The sequence below is a fragment of the Cannabis sativa genome, chromosome X, assembly GCF_029168945.1.
Source record: "Cannabis sativa cultivar Pink pepper isolate KNU-18-1 chromosome X, ASM2916894v1, whole genome shotgun sequence".
Taxonomy (NCBI): Eukaryota; Viridiplantae; Streptophyta; class Magnoliopsida; order Rosales; family Cannabaceae; genus Cannabis; species Cannabis sativa.
The window spans coordinates 11910748-11934200 of record NC_083610.1 but is presented as its reverse complement, the minus strand read 5'-3'; the positions used below and the strand labels follow the sequence as shown (position 1 = coordinate 11934200).

At 29.3% G+C, this 23453-nt stretch overlaps 1 protein-coding gene across 1 annotated transcript; it reads right to left on the bottom strand.

The window, feature by feature from the left end:
- Window positions 1–349: 349 nt before the first annotated feature.
- On the bottom strand, window positions 350–2438 carry LOC115703927 (probable galacturonosyltransferase-like 7). Its single transcript, XM_030631180.2, has one exon. The coding sequence runs from the start codon at window positions 1722–1724 to the stop codon at window positions 630–632; it is 1095 nt and encodes a 364-aa protein (XP_030487040.1). The 5' UTR covers window positions 1725–2438; the 3' UTR covers window positions 350–629.
- Between the last annotated feature and the right edge of the window lie 21015 nt (window positions 2439–23453).

Here is a 23453-nt window from a genome sequence, read left to right as displayed (position 1 = left end):
TTTAAGGGTTGTTTTATTTTTAATAAAAGGAAAGAAACTAAAAAGATTATCTTTTTTACAAGTTGCTGTAACTAAGTGGTGGGAAGGGATAATTAAAGAAAGAAGTAAAGAAAAAGAGAGTAAAGTTTGGACATTTCGATGGTCTCCATTTCGGGGCCACCTTTGTGCCCACATGTAGTGTGTCTCAATACTCCACCATTGAAAGATAAGGATACCTTTTCTTTTTATTTTCTCTGAACTCATTTTACTTTAGCACATTGGTTACTTACTGGTTGGACCTTAAAATCAACTAGCACTACTGCAAATGCCAGTTCTAAACAAACAGAGTATGATTACTAATAACATTATATACAATAACAAATTGAGTATCTTTTCTTTTATTTGCAGAAGAAAGACTAAAAAAAGAACAAGATTAGAATAGAATACAAATAAACCCAACTAAATAATAACAAAGAGGTAAAAAAAATGTAATTGTTATATAAAAAATGAGTAGCTCAGAGTAAGAAGAAGAAGACACAAAATAATGGAGAAAAATGGCAAATTTAGAAGTAAAAAAGAAGAAAAGTGACAAAAAAAACAGTACTGGTGGGAATTTACCGTCGATGAATCCTAACCCCTTTGTATTTGATTCACTGTGAGTGTCCGTACAAATCGTATGGTGTCCAGAGAGCGTCGAGTGGGCATGGCCGTTTTGAATCTAACCGCAGCCATGGTTTGCCGCTTCCGGACCAATGCAGGAGGCTAACCGGACCAGGGTGGAGGTCACGGCAGCTGCCTTTGACGTAGTCGCCGCCCAGCCCATGTTGGTTCCAGCGGTGCTCGATGGGTGCCACGTGTCCGGCAAAGACCAGAAGGAACGGTGGCAACGACCCCAGCTCGTAGATACGGTCGCTCTTCTGGATCTCCATCCACCTCTCGATCCGTTTCGTGTACCCGGCCCGCCTCCACTTAACCAGATCCATCACCATCACGCCGGTGTTGAAGTAGCAAGGCTTCCGCCCCGAGAAAGCCGACGAGAAGTGACCGTTCGACCAGAAACTCGCCGTGAAATACTTGGTGAAGTTTGCGTGGCAGTATTCCGGAGCTCCGATTGTTCTCGACCCGAGACTCGTTCTCCATAGCTTCCAAATGTCATCCACCACAACCAGATCCGAGTCCAGATAAATCACGCGCCGAACGCAGGTCTCGAGTAGGTCCGCTAAGTAGTTCCGGGCGTAATTTAACGGCTGTTCCAACGCTTGCCTTACCGACGTCGAGATCAGATCACGTACAATTGCCGGATCAAAGTAATAGACCTTGAAGTTGAGTTGAGGGAACGTGGATCGTACTAGCGCTTCGAGGTTGCTCTCGGAAACCAAGAAGTGGAAGAACACACTCTCCGGACACAGCGAGTGCTGAAGAATCGAATGAACGGCGGCGATCGAGCCACGGAGGTATTCAACGTCGAGAGTAATAGCGACATGGACCAAATTGGGATCACAGACACTTATTGGAGAACGGATTGAGGGGTCTGCGGAGCTGCATTTATCGGCATTGCGAAAAGTCGGTGCCTTACGAAATGAGAATGGATTTAGGGAATCATCGGGGCGAAGACGTAAGAGATGAGAATCGTGGTGTGAGGATCGGATTGCTTCTGCCGGTGGAAACGATTGAAGCGAAGGCGATAGAACAATCAACACCATTGCAGCTGACACAAAACCAGAAAGCCTCTTAACCCAAAGCATTTTAACCTCGTGAAACCCTCTCCTCCTATTCTTCTTCTTGTTCTTCGGCTTGAAATCGAATCGATCTGGTAATAAACTCGCCGACACTGAGGGTTGAACAAGGAACGCTAGGGTTCCTCTAAGTTCCGCCAGAATTATAGAAAAACAAATCCCAAATAGGAAAGCCTTGTTTCCGAATCAGAATCTGAATCAATCTTTGTTTCTTCCCTTATCAAAGGCACCAAGTTACCGTGGGAATGAAGCGAACTCGGCGAAGAAGAAGAAAAATAAAAATAGTAATAGTGATGATAACAATACCAATACTAATTCTAATTCTAAATCATTCCCAGAATCTCATTCCCGAACCCAAGGCGGCGCAGAATCAGACGCGCCGCCGCGCGCACACTCAACCACCACCACCACTCTCTCCTTCTCCTCTCTCTAGTTCGCTCTAACCTCTACTTTTGTTCTCTGTAATAAGAAAGAGGTGTAAAAGCCCTGACAAACACAAGGGTGTGTACATAGAGAGAGAGTGTGTGTGGGTGTAGAGAGAGAGAGTCTTCTTCTTCTTTTTTTTTTTTTTCCTTTTTTTCTTTTCCAGCTTTGCTTAGCATTACCACCATAGAAATCCACGGCCTAAATCATAATTTGTGAAGTTTTATTTTATTTTACATTATTTTCTTTACGTTAGCAAAAAAAAAAGATATATATATATATTTTATTGCACATGGGAAAATATATTTCAATTTGCACATGATAATTTAATAAATTTGTTCATGTTACTTGTACTTGTACAATATAACATTATTGGGTTTTTGGCTATTTGAAAGAATTTTTTAGTTAGAATTTTTTTTTTGTTACTTATGTTGTAGTTATTTAAGATATTTTACAAAATTTGAAGGGATTTGAAAAAATTTAATATGCCAAAAATAGGATTCAAATAGTTTATTGCACGCGACTCTTTTATTTTTTAACGCGTGTGTTTGAACCCTATTTTTTGCATATTAAGTTTTTTTGAATTTCTCAAATTTTTTAGGATGTCTTAAATAACTACAACATAGACCACCGTAAAAAAAATAGACTAAAAAATTCTCTCAGATGACGATACAGATAAAGAGTGCATTAGTGGACCCCTTTTAGGGGTGCATTGTAAAAATTTTCACCATTAGTATTATGCTCTTGAACTTGTGTAACACTAGTGGAAAATAGCTTTTATTTTATTGGGTGTTTACATGAAAAGTTGACCCCGATGATATGCACAATATTTTTGACACGTGGCAAGAAGGAAACAACCCTGGGCCTATCCACTAAGACTAATGGTGGTCAACTTGGGCATTGGAAATTGTGTTAGTGCCCTGGTTAACACTAGTGGGTGGAAGATGTTTCTAGCTGCCATCCTTCGACAAAGTTCAAGAGAACAAGTCTCAGTGACCCTAGAACAACGAGCCATGAAGTTGAGGATGTCACATGAACGTCCCTAGGCTCAACTTGGGTCGAGCATCAGTGCTGGGTGCCCAAGTTGACATCTCGTGCGTCGTCTCGCATTAGTTTTGGTTCCCATCAACTTCTTATGGGCAATCTGCTTAGCCATTGTCCCAAGATACATGAGAGACATGCTCGAGCCAAGTTTCAGACTTAGGAGATGAGTTTACATGAAATGGAACCCAGGCACTCAAAAGCCCCAATGGGCACCCAAGTTGACACATAGCCGATCTAGGCGCACCGTGGCTAGGGTTTAGGTTTTTGGGGACATACTTGGACCCTTATTTCCTCAAATCCATCAAGGAACACTAGAAGGACATGATATTTCATCAAGAACATCTTGAAGAGGCCCATACACAACTATGGGCACCCAGGTTGACATTTCAATCTGGGCACCGATTTTGTTTACCAAGTTCTACCCGTGAAAATTTGACAAAACTGAAATCTGTGAAGCACCTTTCACTAAAAAGAAGATTGAGCATCAATGAAACCAATTTTTTAGTTGTTATTATAGTGAGAATTTCTCACTTAGAAACTCGAGACCAGACTCCTATAAAAATGACACGTGGACTCACTCTTCTCGATGAGGGTTGAGATGTCAGTGAAAGAGACCTCTTGAGTGCAAACCTCACCTGAACCAGACTCAGCGGGATGATGTGACCTTGACAGTGTCTAGTCGCATTTGAATAACTTGTATAGGGCAGGACCGAAGACATCCCTTCAGTCTCCTGATGGCCAATCTGCAAGTTAAAGACGCGAAACGATCCTCTTGGGAAAGGTTGCAAGCTCCCAGTACTTTCAAGTCCTGAAAGCTTGAGGGTAAATATTATCCTTGTTCCCAAATAGGTTCTACATGAAAGTAGCAAGAGGGTGCCACATCAAGTCGTATGGGAATATCCCGGATTCCCTTTTCTTTTGAGATAAGATCAGGGAAGGTATCAAAGTTTCTGAGAAAGCGCATACGTTGTGTAGGAGGAATCGATCCTTGAAGTTGTAACCTAATGCTTCCGATATTCAGAGGCCTACGCGAAGCCCTGGTCTTTAGGGAGCTCCTAGGAGTCGGTTGTTCCAGAAGGTCCCAAGTTGCACTTCATAGAAGCCCCTTGTGACCTAACACGGAGATGCACTCGACAGTTACACCTCGTCTGACATCAAGTCATACCTTATCCCCTACGTCAGATTATAGTTGTGCGCGTACGTGGCTCTGTAGTGCTTATTGTCAAACAACTTGTTTGGGATATTGCTTTTAAAGGAGAAACCTTTGAGCGACACGTGTTCATGTCCTCACGTGATAGCCTGCATCAATTAAGCACACACGATGGAAGATCTAACTACCAAACCAACGGTTAGATGGTAGTATTTCACAACCCCATTTGCGTGCTGAGTAAGGAACCCTAGTGGGGTAAGAGGGTATGCCCTCACCCACCTATGGGCCTATAAATACCTCCATTTTTTATGTACAAGGAGAGAACAATTTTTACTTACAAAAACTCTGCTGAAATTCCTAGAGAGCTTTCTTCTTAGAGAGAAACAAAAGGAATACAGAGATTGTCATTGTAAATACTTGTAATACTCAAACATTTGCCAAAGAAGGTTAATACTACTGACTCGTGGACTAAGAATTATTAATGTCTGAACCACGTAAAAAATATGTCTATCTATTATTTAATATTTTATATTTCCTTAAGCTCTTATTAATCTGTTTTTGAAAATTTTGATCCACAAATAGAATTAAATGAAAATATTAGACGGATTTTTGCTTTAGAAGAGTAAATAGGCTCTTAATATATTGTAGAATATCTATTCTATATAAAGTGTGCCTATATAACAAAATTTTTGGTTTATGAGAAATTCATGGGTGACTTTTTATTTATATTAAAAATAAAATAGTTTATGAGAAATTAATAGGTCACTTTTTATTTATAACCCTATTTGATTATTTATGCCTCTTTTATAAACCCTATTTGATTAAAGTTAAGATTATAAGATTCATTCAAATTATAATATACGAACAATAATTTGAATTAATCTTATAATCTTAACTTTTTAATTCAATTAATAATTATTTGTCACATAATTATTAAGTCTTTTCCCTTTAATTTTTCTTTTGTTGATGATGCTAGCTAATTTATTCATATTTTGATTTCTACAATATTTGTGTTCAGACCATTAAAGTAGTGTTCTACTATGAGATCTAACGAGTTTCGCCCCTTCGCTAATGGCCTCTAAAAGTTCAAATTCCAGTATTGTATAAATCTTCAATTTGTTCTATTTCTTACATTAACTGAAATTTTACTACTTTTTTTTTAATTTACAACTTTATTGTTTATATCTTATTAGGGACATTCATATGGAAATTTGGATTTCTTTGAAATCTACAATTAATGAGCATTACTTTTTGATCATAGAGTGTTTTCCATGGCTGAAAATTTCAATAATCTCTATCATTTGATATCAAATAAAATAAAATTATCATGATGTATATATTCTGGTTATTTAATGAGAAATTAGTGTGTTGAAATTGTCAAGCTGATATTTAGAATTGTTTATAATTGAATTGTTTCTTTGTCAAAATTAATATTAAGTATATTTATATGTTTATATGTTTATCTATTTTCTCTTAGATCAATCATGCTCGTATAGCAAAAAAATCATACTCATATATATAGACATGTTATTTTTTATTTTGTAATTTAGATCTTATTAGTCATTATTTAGTTCACTTAAACATTTTCCGATTATGGTAACTGAAGTTTTGTTTCTTTTAAGTACTCTATTACAAAGATCTATTACATGTATTATTTATTTTTCAGAGGTGGATTTCTTTATTGGGAAACATATAGTGTGACAAATTATTGTTCATATATTGAATAATTATTTTTTATTAATGAGATTCATATATATAACTGTGTATATTGAATTCTTTATTCAAATAATTATTTTTGATTTTTACGTGATTATTTATTGTTCATACATCTAGAACCCTATTTAATTAAAGTTAAGATTATAAGATTAATTAATTTGAGATTTCTTCCTGTACACATAATAATAATTTCAATTTTTAATTGTATCACTTTCAAATAACATAGAAAAAAAACTATCATAAAAGTGCCTCGCACGTAGCTTTTTGATAGTGTATATATATATATATATTTAGATATACTAGCAAAAAGCTACGTGCAAGGCACGTATACTAAATTTTATGCTAGTTTTTTTTTCTATGTTAGTTGAAAGTAATAAAATTAAAAATTAAAGAAAAGATATTATTAGTTATTAGGGGAGATTATTATTATGTGTATCAAATATTATAGTTTATAATGTTGTCAATTAAAAGTGAATACCGAATGTAATATATTAATGTTTAAGAAAACTTGATGATTTAAATATGTTCTTAAGTTAATCCAAAAATAAATTAAAAATTGATGTTCCAATACTTAAAGAAACATTACTTAAATGGGTGTAAGATAAAAAGAAAATTAAAAATCAGTCTCTAAATTATTGATAATTGAAGATAACATTTGTCTAAAAATTGTAGATAAGAAAACTAATGATAGTCATTGGTGGATTTCAATCTTCATTTGCTTCGATGGAGACAATAGTATAATTTTTATATTTTGCACTTTTCATTTTAGCCGGGTCCGCATATATCTGGATTGTCTATTTTTTCGTTGATAAATTAAATATGGTAGTGTCGACAAAGCGGCGGTGTTCCTGTAAACCATGATGTATTTTCATTTAAAATGATAAGACATGGTGTGCGTAGCTTATTTAATTAAAAAAATCAACTTATGAAAGGCATGTAAAACTATTTTATTTTTTTTAAAATTACACATTTGCAGTATATTTCATTAGTTGGGCAGCAGTATACGAAAATATTTTTTCCACAATATCTGCGAACATAACAGCAGATAGGCTCTTTGTATTGTCATCAAGTTCAACATATGCTATAGTACTGTAAAATGCATTATAAGATTGTTAGTATCTTCTTCTTCTTCTTCTTTTTTTTTTTATTTTTTTATTTTAACTTAATTTCAATAACATCATATGTTTTTTGTAATATACCGTGGTGTAGCAAATCCTTCCTGGCCGCATGTTGGCTTGTCACATATAATTTTTTCATTGCGATTGTATAAATCTATTTTTTTATGACATGCGTCACATGACATGTAATAAAAACTCTGGACAATATCAGTTATTTTTATTGCCGCCTCAATCCAAAAATATTTTTTCTACATCCAAATCAAATGGTATTAATAATAGTAAAATGTTGAAACAAAAGTTTTATAAAGTAAATATTGCAGTAGTCTTTACCTCATTCAGTTGCAGATTTTTCGTCAACTCTGAAATTTGGATGTTAGTCACTATTTCGCTAATATATTTAATTGTGCTTCTAATTTATGAGCACGTGATCAAAAACGATCTTTGTAATTTACTCTACGATTTATTTTTTTTTTTTTGCATCTAATGCCTCAGGTTTAATTATGATAAGTTTTGGTGGGTTTTAGTAAATGTTTTTCTTTTTCTAGTTTGCATAGCTAGAGCATGGAGAAATTAATAAGATTGGCATTTCTTTTTGTCGCAGCATGTACAAAGCAGCATAATTATAATAATGCTTTAAGTTGCTTTTCTTTTTATTTAACAGAAGACGAAATTATAAATTTTATGGCTTCTTAATTATATTGTATGTGCTAAAATATAACTTTTTCTTTTAATGAGTGTTTTTATAGGAAAATTGTAATTCTAGAAGAGAAGAAGAGAAGAAAAAGAGAAAAATCGATGTACAACAGCAAAAACTCAATCGTATTTTTTTAAAATTTAATGGGTTTTATTTTATTTATTTTATTATATATAAATAAAAAGTGACTCATGAATTTCTCATAAATTATTTTATTTTTAATAATAAATCATTTTATTTTTAATATAAATAAAAAGTCACCCAATTTCTCCTAAGTTATATAGGCACACTTTATATAGAACTAGTATATTGTTACGTGCGATGCACGTATGCTATGTTTTATATTAGGGGTTTTTTCAATAATATACTTAAAATTGATTTTATTTGCAAAAATACTTTCAACAAATTTATTTGCACAAATACCGATGTGCCACGTCAGCATTAATACCGAAATTCAAAATTATTACCAAAAATGAAAAAAACTTGAAAATTCTCGCTTTCAGAAATTTCAGCGTTTTTCAAGTTTTAAAAAAGTAACTTTTTAGTTGCTTTTGATGTAAATAATTTATCAATTAGTTACTTTTTATTCAAAAAAAAATGTTTCAAGATAATTTTTTCTCATACACATTTAGTTACTTATTTTTATCAAATAACTTGAAAACTATAATTTTATTTTTTAATTTTTAAGCTATATTATATGTTATTTTATTTTTTAGGATACCTTTAGGTTACTTATTTTTTTCTAGCAATTTTAAAGTATATTTTGAGTTGTGGGAAACAATACATATATTTTTTTTTATATAAAAAATGATGAACAAGATAAAAGTAACAAATCCCTTTCTTTTATAGATTATTAACAAAGAAGTAACTAAAATATTATATTTAAATAAAATAAGTATACCATTTAATTTTATAGGTTACTACAATAAATATTATAATATTTCATATTTAAAATTTTTTTAGTATCTAAATAAATTTACTTTAAATAAGTAACACCAACATACTCTACGCAAAGAAGAAGTCATGTTTAAAAATTTGGTTTCTTATAAGATATTTTAGAAATTAGTTGATATTTAAAAATTTAATTTTCTAGTAAAGAAACTAAAATATTACTTCTGATTTTAATTATTTTTTCTGACAACGATAATGAAATATATGCTTCCCATATGTTAAAATGATCTCCTAAAATATAAATTGTGGTGATATAAAACTTGAGCTCAAATAATTACTGGTGTAATCAAAAAAAAAATTAAACTTTTTTTTAAAAATGGAAAAGAGAAAGATTTATTTTTTAATATTGAAAAAATTATGAATATAGTGTAAGAAAATTATGAGTATACTATATAAATGTGGTGTATATATTGTTTTAAATCTACTACTTTCTCTTCGGTGGAGGCTATTGTTTCAATGGAATGAAATGACCAATAAAAAGATTTTGAATGCTTACAGGAGAGAGAGCACGTTTTAGAAAAAGAAAAAAAAAGTTAATATTAAATAGTTAATAAAAGATTTTACGGAAGAGAAAGCAAATAAAACTTATTCTAACTTAAATGTATACCGCATATTAATGTAAAGAAAATCATATTGGTATATACATAAATTAATTACGTAATCATATATTCATAAATAAAATACAATTAGCGTGTGTTGGTGTAATTAATCCTTTATATTAAGTACTAGGAGACTAAGCCGCGCTTCGCGCGGGTTCGACCCCATTTTTAATACAATTTATAGCAACAATATAAGTTCATTATGATTATTATAACTATCAATTATTATTATTATTATTATTATTATTATTATTATTATTATAGAAACAATAATTGACACAAATTTTCATAATTAGAAATAAATTGAAAAGAAAGGGATTTAATCCCCTAAAGAGAGCACATATATACACATTCTAAATGTTAATAATAATATAATATTATTACATTCGCAACTAAAAATATACTATCAACTATTTTCTAAAAAAAAAATCACAACATCAATAAATCTCATTTATGAACTTAAATAAATTTTAATGTTTAATATAAAATTATATATATCAATATAAATTATAAAACACAATTAACTATTTGATTCAATATGTACAATATTAATATTATTACATGCTAACTTTAAATTTCTTTGAGCATTCTCAACATTTGCAAATAGAGAAACAAATAATTTTAAGATGGACCTTTAGTTTCATTAAAAATGTTTCATAATTTATGAACAAAATTATTGTTGATAAGTTTTATAAAACATAAATGTTTGTATCCTTTGTATTATAAATTATAATTTAATTAGTTGATTGATTACATTAAATTGAAATAATATGAAAAAGTAGAAAAAAAAAACTATAACCTAAAAAAAATAGAAAAATAGATGTAGCTATTTAAAAAAAATTAGATATAGAGAATGTCACACCACTTTTTAATATTTTACAGTTATATGAATATAATATAAATAGATATAAATTATATGATTTAAATTACTAAAAATAAAAGTCACTCTAAATCTTTTCAAACAAAAAGAAAGTCACTATAAATACGTGATAATTATTAAATATGTGATTAATAAAAAATAATAGTTATAATATTATTATTATCATATAATCAATATATATATATATATGAAAGCATTAGAGATATTATGTGTCAATTGTTGAGGCAGAGTTTTTATTTTATAAGAAAATATAAAAATAATAATGATGTTAACTATATATCAATATATATATATATATTCCATATGCATAAAGTAAGGAAAATAATAAGAGCATTCTAATTGAATTTATGATGAGAGTTACATTTTTAAAGTAAATCACCTCTGATCAAGTCAAATACGTATGAAGTAAACAAAAAAACTAAAATAAAAACCTATTAATAATATTATTAACATGCTTAAAAAAAGGAGATATATACAAAATAATAGTTTATGCGTTATTTTTACTTATTATGTATATACAAATTAAGCAAGCACATATTAGTGTAATTATTTTATTTAAACTAAATTACATAATTTCAATATGAAAAACATAGAGAACTCCTCTACTGGAGAGCAACATGAAAAACTATTCAATAAATCTATATATATATATATATATTAAATAATTGCAACATCCAAAATTTATACATCAAATATCCAAAATTATTGAACAAAACCCCCCATCTATACCAAAACATATATAACAATATAAACTCATCTTAATTTTAACATTTACCATTATTATACTTGCTAGCTCCAATTAGTTAAAAAGTGACTTCCACCAAAGACATACTAATTACCAAAAGAAGAATTCTTATCTCTGCATTTTTTTTAGCGTTAAATTAGCTAAATGGGATATATGTATATATATAAAAGAATTAATATGGTATAGGGAGAAATTAAATAATTAAAGAAAAACTTAAAAGTCTCAAATAAAATAATCTATTAATATGGTATGGTGATTAATGTATTTGACAATTATGATTAGTCTTGATGAAGTCTTCTCTTATATAGAAACTACATTGTATATTGAGTATTATTAAATATTTATTTTATTTTATTGTTATGTATTATTAATAATAAGAAGTTTATTGATCAAATAATAACAATAATAATAATAATGGTTAACAAATAATTTATAATTAATTTTAAAAAATTATATTGATTTTTTAAGTTAATTATTTTTGTCTTTCTAAATGATTTTATATATAAATGTAACATATTTGTTTTTATAAAAATCAAAACATTAAAACTTGACAAATAAAATACATAAATACACAAATCTATTAGAAAAACGTTATAGTAACAAAATTGAAAAACTCTCCAATCAATGATATTTTATGAGAGAAACTAAAAACTAATTAAATGAGAGTAATTATTATTAATCTTTTTTAGAGATAAATTAAATAAAATTCTAATAAAATAAGAGAAAAAAAAAAAGAAGAAAGATTAGGACAAAAAAATCATAGCATCATAATATCATAATATTATATATATATTTAAATATAGATAAGTAACAACTATATCATAAAAAAAAATTATAAACACTTTTACTTAATTTTACTTAATTAGAACCTAATATATATATATTTAGAAAAATATAATATTTTTTCTCAAATAAAATAAATATATGTCAAAAAAATATCAAGACATCAAGTATCGAATATCGAATATCAACGAAATATATGAAAAAATATTTTCTTTTATTTCAAGAAATGTATGACCTCTTTTACTGGGTGACAACATGACTAAATATACATATTTATATATATTACTTAATTGCAATATCTAAAATTTTACATCAAATTCAAAACTAATGAACAAAATTCTTCCATTATACATCAAAACATACATACCAATATAAAATTATCTTGATTCAACATTGACTATTATCATCTCCATAGTTGTTAGTTCGTCTTCCTAATTAGTTAGAAGATAATCCATTGGCAACATATGCTAATTAACAAAAGAGGAATTTTTTCTAATTTTTTTTGCAAGAAATTAGATGATGAGAACCTATATATATAGGTAAAAATGAGTGATAATGAGAAGTTAAATAGCTCAAAAAATGGTTCCTATTCTATTATCACCAATTTAATCATTATCTACATATTATTATTGTAATTTATTTATTTATTTTCAAGTATACCAAAAGTCACTTAAAAAAATGAGTATAAAAATGAAATATTAAATTCGTTTTTCCTTAACCAAACATTAAAATTATTACTTATTAATTAATTATATATAAGAAGATAAAAAGACTTGAATTAATGGAGAATGTTACATTATTAATAATAGGAGTTATAAAACTAAATTAAGTTTGAAAAAAATTGAAAAACTAAGAAAATAAAGATGATGAAGGAAAACTCACATAGACCTCCACATCATCATGTTTGTGCTTTCCTTTATATATAGATATAGATTATATTATGAGTTCGGAAGGAAATAAATGAATAAAAAATAAATAATATTTAATTTAGAGAGATTTAAATAATAAATTTAAATTAAACTTTTATGTCCAGTAAAAACATATTGGAAACAATAATAATAAGGTTATAATATATGTTGCATTTGTTCCAGTTCTTAAAATAATAGAAGCAAGAACATCTTTGACTTGGAAAAACAAATATTACAAAATTAAGAATAAGCGAAAGCGTGTGTAAATTAGACAAAGAAGGAACCCTCAATTCTCAAAGTCTCGATTATAAAGTAACAAACAAGTATTAAAATTTCATCTGCTCATTATAAAGCCACCTTCACTCAAAATAGCACAACAAAAGTAATAAAGAAGTATTAAAGGTGTAAATTTTACCAAAAGCAATGAGAATTTACAACTGATGATTGCATTCTGTTTCAGTAGGTGAAATTGAGAGAGAGGCTTTTGTTGGGTTTGCATGTATGGGTGATGAATGGGTTAATAGTAAAGATTATTTAATTTTTTGAGTTTAATTATTGGGTTTATTTTTTGAAATTTGAATGAAGCAGTGTAAAAAAATTTCAATAGTTTGTTAGAGAGATATGTAAGTTAATCGTAAATATTATTTAATTTTTTGGGAAAGATATGTGGGTAAGATATTTTTTTTTAATTTAAAAAAGATTGTTTAATTTTTTGGTTTAATTATTGGGTTTATTTATTTGTTAACGTTTAACGTTAACAGTCTGTTAAGTTAATTGTATAGACACTTTTAATATATAAAGATATCTATAGATATAACTTGATAATTTAACTCTTGTCATTACCATTAAAAAAAAATCTTCATATTAAAATATCAAAATATAATATTCGTACTCGTCGTCAATTAATCGGCATATCACTTAAAAGGATATATTAATTTTTTAAGAACTAAAGTCTAAAGGTAATGGTGAATTATATTAAATTTAAAACTTAACTACCAAGCAATATATATAACAAATAAAAAAAAAAAAGCAATATATATAACAAATAAAAGAAAATAATAAGCATAATTCTGAAGGAAAAAAATGACAAAATTCTTTTAGTTATTATTATTATTTTTTTTGAAATCATGACAAAATTCTTTCACGATATAAATAACTATTTTTTTTTTCTTTAAAATGGAGAATATTTTTTGGTTTTGAACCGAAATTTATTAAACAATATATTTTCTTGTCTATTTTGGAAAATCAACAAAAGTATAATGCAATCTTTGAAGAATTTAAAATTATTCAAGTACAATTACAATTATGTTTTTTTTTTTTTTTACAAAAACAAAATTGTGTAATTGATATTAATATTATATTTGTATTGTTATAAGTTATCAAGCAGCAGGTCGATTTTGAGTTAATTTGGGTCTAAAAAAAATAATTTTTTTAGTCTTTTTATAACAATAAATAATATTTTTAAATTATTAAAAAATATACATATTTATTAAAAGTTTTTTTTTTCATTTAAACTCTGAATAAGAATGGGTTCAAAGTACAGGTTTAACCTACTTTAGTCTAAGACCGACTCTAATTATGATTGTGATATTTTATAAAAATTATTATATTAAATTATATAAATATTATATATGTTTTTGCTTTTATCTGATTATATAAAAGAAAAGTATGAGGCGGTGACATGTCATTTTAAAATCATTCCAAAACTATTTTTTTCTTCTCTCTTTAATTCTCTTAATTTTAATATTTTATTAAAGCATAAATCTACAAATTGATATTTTACTATTATTTTAATAATTTTTTTTATAAAAAAATATAAATCTACAAATTGATATTTTACTATTGTTTTAATTTTCTATAAGAATATAAAATATTTTGAACAAAATTCAGAAAATAAAAAATAAATTCCAAAAAAAATATCAAAACTTAAATCAAATATAATTAATCATAAATTTTGTTTATATACATACATAAAATATCAATCAATATATATATATAGATCTATATCTATATATAAAGGAGAAACATGAAACAGTGACATGGTACTCTAAAATTTTTTTAAAGCTATTTTTCTTTTTTCTCTTTAATTTTCTCATTTTTTAATAACAATCAATATATATAAATCTATATCTATATATAAAGGAGAGACATGAAGCGGGGACATGGTACTCTAAAAGTTTTTAAAGCAATTTTTCTTTTCTCTTTTTAATTTTTAATTGTGGTGACATGTCATTTTAAAATCATTTCAAAACTATTTTTTTTCTTCTCTCTTTAATTCTCTGAATTTTAATATTTTGTTAAAGCATAAATCTACAAATTGATATTTTACAATTATTTTAATAATTTTTCTATAAAAAAAATTTTAATTTACAAATTGATATTTTACTATTATTTTAATTTTATATAAAAATATTAAATATTCTTTAAAAAAAGTTATAAAATAAAAAATAAATTCAAAAAAAAAAACTTCAATCAAATATAATTAATCGTAAATTTTGTTTATATACATACATAAAATATCAATCAATATATATAAATCTATATCTATATATACAGAGGAGAGACATAAAGCACCGACATAGTACTTTAAAATTTCTTTAAAGCTATTTTTCTATTCTCTCTTTAATTTTCTCATTTTTTTTAATTTTTAATTCATACAAAATTGCTTTAAAACTATTTTTCTCTTTTCTCTTTAATTCTCTCATTTTTTTTAATTTTAATTCTATAAAAAATACAAAAATAATTCCATAAAACTTAAATTATAGTAATAATAATACAATATACAACCTTAACGTTTTTGACTTTTTTTTTTAAAAAAAATATTATACTAAAATAATATAATATAAAAATGATAACTCTAATGTATACGTTTTTGGCTTTTTTTAAAAAAAAAAAATTAAGATATAATAATAATAATAATAATAATAATAATAATAATAATAATAATAATAATAATAATAATAATAAGAGAATCAACTGCGTGATACTTGAAATAATATTTCAATTACTTTTTACCACGTTTAAATTTTTCATTAAAAATATTAATTAAATTTTAACAAAAGCCTACTTTACTTTTTTTATGAAATGATAACTTTAATTTCAAGTATCATATAATTATAACTAAAGAGCATTACTATTGGGCACCAGTGGTGCCCATCACATTTCATAGGTGGCACCCTACGGTTGGTTAGCGATATTCCCTAAATCTTATTTTTTTGAAGTTATATGAGACTTGCTACTTAATTACACTAATAGTGGTATGATAAAAGCAATGAAGGTTGCCTTTAGCATTTTTCATAACTAAAATATCACATTTTTATATTTTTTTCTTTCTTTTAATTAAGATATATAAAAAATTTAATAATTACTTTTTTAAACCATATTATTAATTAATAATAACAGAACAAACTAATGAATTTTCTCTAATGTCTTAAAAATATTTAAAATTCGAGATGGAAGTTAAGATTGAGATATAGATTTGGGAAATACAATAGTGAGACTAGTGGACTATGGTAATGACAAGGGATGCGATACAATGATGACAGCAGGTGAGATACGGTGATGAAAATAAGTGAGATACAATAATAACAATAGTTTTGAATGATGGAGATATGAAAATAATGCATTACGGGAAACACTGTAATTTTTTTCTACACCGCCTTATTTATTTATTTTTATAAAAATATTTTTTTAACAAAACAATAAAAAATACTACATATAATAAATTTTAAACTTCATAATAAATAATTCTGGAACACTTCTCAATGGGTATTACTCATGAATGGTTACTAAACAAATTTAACTATAAATATTAATTTTAAAAATATCAAACCATCGAATTTTGATCTAATAACGAATAATGAAATCACAAATTTAAATTTTTATGCTTAATTTAACTACTTAATTAAAAAAATATCTCTTTTTACACTATATCAAAAATATGTTCATACAAAAATATTTTAACTCAAACTTAACTTCTTTTTTTTCTTAATTTTCTTGCTAAAAAACTTTTTTTTTTTAATTTTTTTTACCGATGGAACACTCTCGACCGATATGATATAAAAATGAGAGATTTTTTTAACTAGATAGAAAAATCAAGTATAAAAACTCAAAATTTTCTAATTTTACCTATTCATGGGTAATACCCATTAAGAGTGCACCCAAATAATTCTAAATAATAATTAATAAAATTGTGTATTTTGTTTTTAATAAATAAATTATTAATAATAATATAAAATAAAATAATATATTTATAATTGAGACTTTTTTATTTTTACACTTCAAAACAGTTTTATTTTGTATTTTTATAGAATTCTATATAGAAACTCCGATTGTAACTAGCGCTGCAACTTAAATCGCAACAAAAAATCGTATAGCAACCCACATAGAAACCACCGGAGAAACTACTTTAGAAACTCAAACCGTAAATTTTTTTAAAAAAAAAGTAAAAAAATAATATATGGAGTAATTCTCTTTTATAATTTATTATATTTTTAAATAACTATTTATTATAATACTAAAAAAAAATTAAATTAATTGTCCGAAAAGCGAGTATATTGCGTAATTGTTATTAATTATATCAAATGAAGCAAATTGCGTATGATATTAGAAGCAAAGAGCCAGCTGGAGTTGTCGTTTATCCAAATGACACTGCTGTCTCAATCCTCACACCACACTACAGTACTACACTACACGTCACTTTATTCTTTTTCTCTTAGGGTCAAACCCGCTGTCATACGGATCATTTCGACCCGACCCGACCCGATCATACCGTACTAATTAAGTACCAACCCGTGAGGATTTAGAGGGTTAACAAAAAGTGTCATATTGATCGAGAAGATCACAATAGCGATCTTAGCTTTATCAGTTCATTATTATGTTGCACCAAAAATAAAGGAAAGCCTATCATGCACAAACTACTTGTGACCTGGTTTTACCTTTTTATTCTTCATTTATTTAAGTCATCTTAAACCGAAGACAATTCAAAGAAAAAAAAAATTATTAATAATAATAAAAGTAGGTATGTCATTTTCATTTTATGTTTGCATTTTGAGACTATATTGTACATTTGTACTCACCAATATGAATTTGCTACCACATTAACTACTATATTTATCTAGCCTTGTTGACCAAAATTTCCAATACTTTTGGATAGATTTTCTATTTATTATTTTATTGTTTTAAGTACTGCAAATGAAATTATATACTTTCTTTTTCAAAAAAATAAAAAAGAACGTCATACTTTCTATGTTTCTAAGTAGATTTCATAATGAACAATTTTGGATACTACACCGAACCCCTACAAAATAAATGTAATAATATACTTTCTTTATGTTTTTGATGTCCATAGATAGTTTTAATGTTAATATTTTTGTATGACATTGTACATAGTACATCCTGTTGGATTAAAAATCCTATGTGGGCACATATGTATAATGTATATGCTATTATAAAGTGTGATACAAAATTAAGTGACCAATTATGTTATGGGTATCAAAAGGGTATTAAAGTGTCATGGAATTAATGTGTAGATACCATAAGTTAATTTATAATTTGTTGAGGGGCCAAATTATAAATACCCAAGAGTTATTCTAAGATGACTCTATAAATAGGTAGTGGTCCCCAAGAAACACTAAGGGTTCTGTATTCTCTCCTTCCCCATCAGAGAAAATACTCTAGAAAATAGTGTATTCTTGGAAGATCAAAACCTTCTCTGCAATCTCCAACAATGGATTCAGGTTAGTGCTTCCGCTCATATTTTATCATCTTCTTCTTTAATTTAGCAAAGGCTTTAAGATTTATGATTTAGGGTTTTCTTTATTAAAGCACTTTTAGGAATATGTTTGGATCTGTGATTTATTTATTTCTTGAGTGTTTTATAAACCCTAACAAGTGGTATCAGAGCCACCTTTGTTGAATTAATTGAAGATCTGATAATTTTGTTTATGAAATTTGGGAATTTTGAAAATTAGGGTATTTTTTTTTTTATTTATTTTGCCACTGCTCTTGATTTTATCGCATATATTTTTTTTTATTTGATATGTACTTGGCTTCAGTGGATTAAGCATATTATGCATATATACATTGAAGAATGCGGTTTTCTGGCTTCAGCTTTTGAAAAGCCCAGCCGAATTTTTGTTTTCTTATAATATATGAGATGTATTTTTTGGTTGGATTATTTTGAGATATATCTCACAATATGCGATATACATTAATGGCTTCGGTTCTTTTTAGATCTTATGTTTTTTGGAGGACATTCGGCGTTGAAAAAAAAAAAGTTTTGTTTATATGAGTTGATTGGCTTAAGATTTTGGGCTTCAGTTTTTTATTGAATATATATAATGAATGTTTGTGTTATAATTTATAAATTCTTCTCCTTTATTGTGGTGTACCGTGACTATCTGATTCAGCATATATATAAATATTAGGATGGTTGTATGTTTGTAATTGATGCTTATATTGACTAGCCCAAAGGTAAGTAAATATTTTGCTAGATTTCAAACATACCTGTGGCGATAAATGTGTGACAATTATAAGGTATTTTGTGTGAGCAATATGTTAGTCCAAAGATTGACCTATTGTTTGGCACAGTTTTATTGTCAATATTTGATTGCTACACCAAGAGTACCGCTTACAGTTAATATTACTGTCCAAAGACTTGATATTAATGTGTGTTTGGTATCTTGAGATGGGATTAACCAATTTTTGAATTTATTGTTTAATTATGCATATTAATGTGAGCTTGTTTTATTTGTTCTATATTCAGCTAGTTCATCTTCTCGTCGCTTCAATATCTCGCTAACATTAATTCTATTCCTATGCTTAATGGGACCAATTTCAAGGATTGGAAAAGGAACCTACTTATAGTTCTGGGATGTATGGATTTAGACCATGCACTAAGGAATGAACAACCTGCACCTCTCACTAAGGAAAGTTCCCATGATGATAAAAGGGAATTTGAGAGGTGGGATCGTTCAAATCGCATGAGTCTAATGATTATGAAACACAGCATTCCAGAAGCCTTTTGGGGCACAGAATCCGAAGGGGTTACTATGGCTAAGAATTTCCTTGAACAAATTGAGGAACGTTTTGCTAAAAACGATAAGGTTGAAATGACAACACTTCTTGGTTCTTTAATGAACATGAAGTATAAGGGTCAAGGAAATGTAAGGGAGTACATTATGGAAATGCATCATATTGTCTCAAGATTAAGGACACTTAAGATTGAGCTTTCAGATGATGTACTTGTACTCATGGTTTTGTTAACGCTTCCTCCACGGTTTAACCAATTTAAAATTAGTTACAACCGTCAAAAGGAGAAATGGACTCTCAACGAGCTTATTTCTCATTGTGTGCGAGAGGAAGAAAGGTTGAAAAAGGACAAAACCGAAAGTGCTCATTTGGCCACTACTCCTAAGGATAAGGGCAAGAAAAGGAAATTTGAGAATGAAGGCTGCTAAGGGTCCGGTTCAAAAGAAACAACAACGGGATTCTAAGGGTTGTTTCTTTTGTGACCAACCCTGGACATGTGAAGAAAGATTGTGCCAAATATCACGCATGGCGTGTAAAGAAAGGTATTAATCTTGCTTTGGTACGTTACGAGGTTAATTTAGTTTCGGTACCTAGAAACACTTGGTGGATAGATTACGGTGCTACTACTCACATAAGTGTTTCTATGCGGGGTTGCACGAGCTACCGAAAGCCAAGTGATGGTGAAAGATACATCTTTGTGGGCGATGGTCAATCGGTGGAAGTGGAAGCAATTGGGCATTTCGGATTGTTATTAGGAGCTGGTTCTTATTTGGATTTGAAAGACACTTTTGTTGTGCCGTCTTTTAGGCGGAATTTAGTTTCGTTTCTTTGTTGGACAAATTTGGATATTGTTGTTCATTTGGAAACAATCAGTTTACTTTGTCTTTAAATTCAAATATTATTGGAACTGGTTATTTGAATACTTATGACAATCTTTATTTGTTAGAAACAATTGCATCCTATAATGAAACCTTGCATGTGGAATCACGAGGTACTAAACGCAAATTAAATAAAGAAAATTCAGCGTCATTATGGCATAAACGCTTAGGTCATATCTCAAGAGGTAGAATTGAGCGTCTTGTGTACGATGACATTTTAGAGTCTCTTGACTTCACGGATTTCAATGTACGTGTAGATTGTATCAAGGGAAAACGGACCAAAACTAAGAGATTAGGTGCCAATAGAGCTTCGAAGTCTTAGAATTGATTCACACGGATATTTGTGGGCCATTCCCTACGGCATCTTGGAATGGTCAACAATATTTTATATCATTCATAGACGATTACTCACGTTATGGGTACCTATATCTCATTCATGAAAAATCTCAGTCTGTGGACGTGTTCAAAGCTTACAAAGCTGAAGTTGAGAATCAACTCAACAAAAGGATTAAGAACGTCAAATCTGATCGTGGTGGTGAGTACTACGGTAGATATGATGGCTCAGGTGAACAACGTCCAGGACCATTTGCTAAATTCCTAGATGAATGTGGTATTGTCCCACAGTACACCATGCCGGGATCACCTAGCATGAATGGTGTTCTTTGAGAGACGAAATAGGACTCTTAAGGATATGGTAAGGAGCATGATCGCTCATTCTACCTTACCCGAGTCCCTACAGGGAGAAGCATTAAAGACGGCGGCTTACATTCGAATAGAGTACCAAGTAAAGCGATTTGCAAAAACACCTTATGAGCTTTGGACGGTCGAAAGCCTAGTCTAAAGCATTTCCACATTTGGGGATGTCCAGTGAGGCAAGGCCTTATAGGCCACATGAAAATAAATTGGACTCCAAAACAAGCAATAGCCTACTTTATTGGTTATTACGAGCGATCTAGGGGCTATAAGTTTTATGATCCCAATCGTCGTAAATATATTTGAGACGGGAACCGCAACATTTTTTGAGGATGTTGAATTTGGGGGGAGAAATAAGGTTAGAGACATTGTTTTTGAGGAGGAATTGAATTCAAACTCGGTTCCTACTATCATTTTAGACAATGTTCGAGCTTCCACACTGTCATTGATCAAGAAATGAATCCGGAACCTCAACAAGATAATGTTGAACAACTCCCAAATCAAAATGAGGCTATTGTTCCGGAAGAACAAATTCAACACCCTCAAGAACAAGAGCCATTAAGGAGGTCCACAAGAGAGAGAAGAAATGCTATTTCAGATGACTATTTTGTATTTCTTCAAGAACATGAGGATGAAATTGGAATGATGGAAGATGATCCAATCAACTTGCATCAGGCCATGAAAAGTTCTAACTCTCAAAAGTGGATTAATGCCATGGATGAAGAGAATAAGTCTATGCAAGACAATAAAGTTTGGGAAGTTGTCCCATTACCAGAAGGTGTAAAACCAATTGGTTGTAAGTGGATACTTAAAACCAAGAAGGATGAATATGGTAATGTGGTGAGATTTAAGGCACGTCTTGTAGCAAAAGGCTATACTCAAAAACAAGGCATTGATTATACAGAGACTTTCTCTCCGGTTTCATCGAAAGACTCTTTTAGGATAATATTGGCACTTGTTGCTCATTTTGACCTTGAGTTACATCAGATGGATGTTAAAACAACGTTTCTCAATGGCGACATTGATGAGACAATTTATATGGAGCAACCAGAAAACTTTGTGGTTGGTGACCCAAAGAATATGGTCTGCAAATTAAAGAAATCCATCTATGGACTCAAGCAAGCTTCCCGTCAGTGGTATCACAAGTTTCATCAAGTAATTATCTCATTTGGTTTTGAGATGAATATTATTGATGATTGTGTATATCACAAGTTCAGTGGGAGTAAATACATATTTCTGGTTCTATATGTCGATGACATATTGCTTGCTACTAATGATATAGGCTTATTGCACGAAACCAAGAGATTTTTATCTAACCAATTTGAGATGAAAGATCTTGGTGACGCCTCTTTTGTATTAGGAATTCAAATACGTCGAGATCGTTCTCGGGGTATTCTTGGATTATCACAAAAGAGCTATATCGATAAAGTACTCAAAAGATTTGGCATGCAAGATTGTAGACCGAGGTGATACCCCGTTGCTAAAGGAGACAAATTCAGTCTTAGACAATGCCCTAAAAGCAGCCTTGAAATTCAGGAAATGAAAAAGATTCCCTATGCATCAGTTGTAGGGAGTCTAATGTATCTTCAAGTATGTACGCGTCCAGATATTGCGTACATTGTTGGGATGTTAGGCAGATATTTAAGCAACCCTGGTATGGACCATTGGATAGCAGCCAAGAGGGTTATGAGGTATCTTCAGAGAACAAAAGATTACATGCTCACATACGGAAATCGGATCATTTGGAGGTCGTAGGGTATTCGATTCGATTTCGCCGGATGCCAAGATAGCGAAGGTCTACATCGGGCTACATTTTCTTGTTAGGTTTGGAGGAGCTATATCCTGGAAAAGTGTCAAACGGACACTTGTAGCTTCTTCCACTATGGCGAAATTTGAATTCGTAGCGTGTTATGAGGCATCAAATCAGGGAATATGGCTGAGAAACTTTGTCACTAGGCTGCGTATTTTGGAGAATGTTGAAAGACCACTTAAGATATTTTGTGACAATAAATCGGCGATCTTGTATTCCAACAACAATAGGAGCTCATCCAAGTCAAAGCATATTGACATAAAGTTCCTAGTTGTGAAAGAAAGAGTGCAGAGTGGACAGATTTCCATAGAGCA

Excerpts from the sequence above, each read along its gene's own strand:
- LOC115703927 (XM_030631180.2), bottom strand. The coding sequence starts at position 1,724 with ATGCTTTGGGTTAAGAGGCTTTCTGGTTTTGTGTCAGCTGCAATGGTG.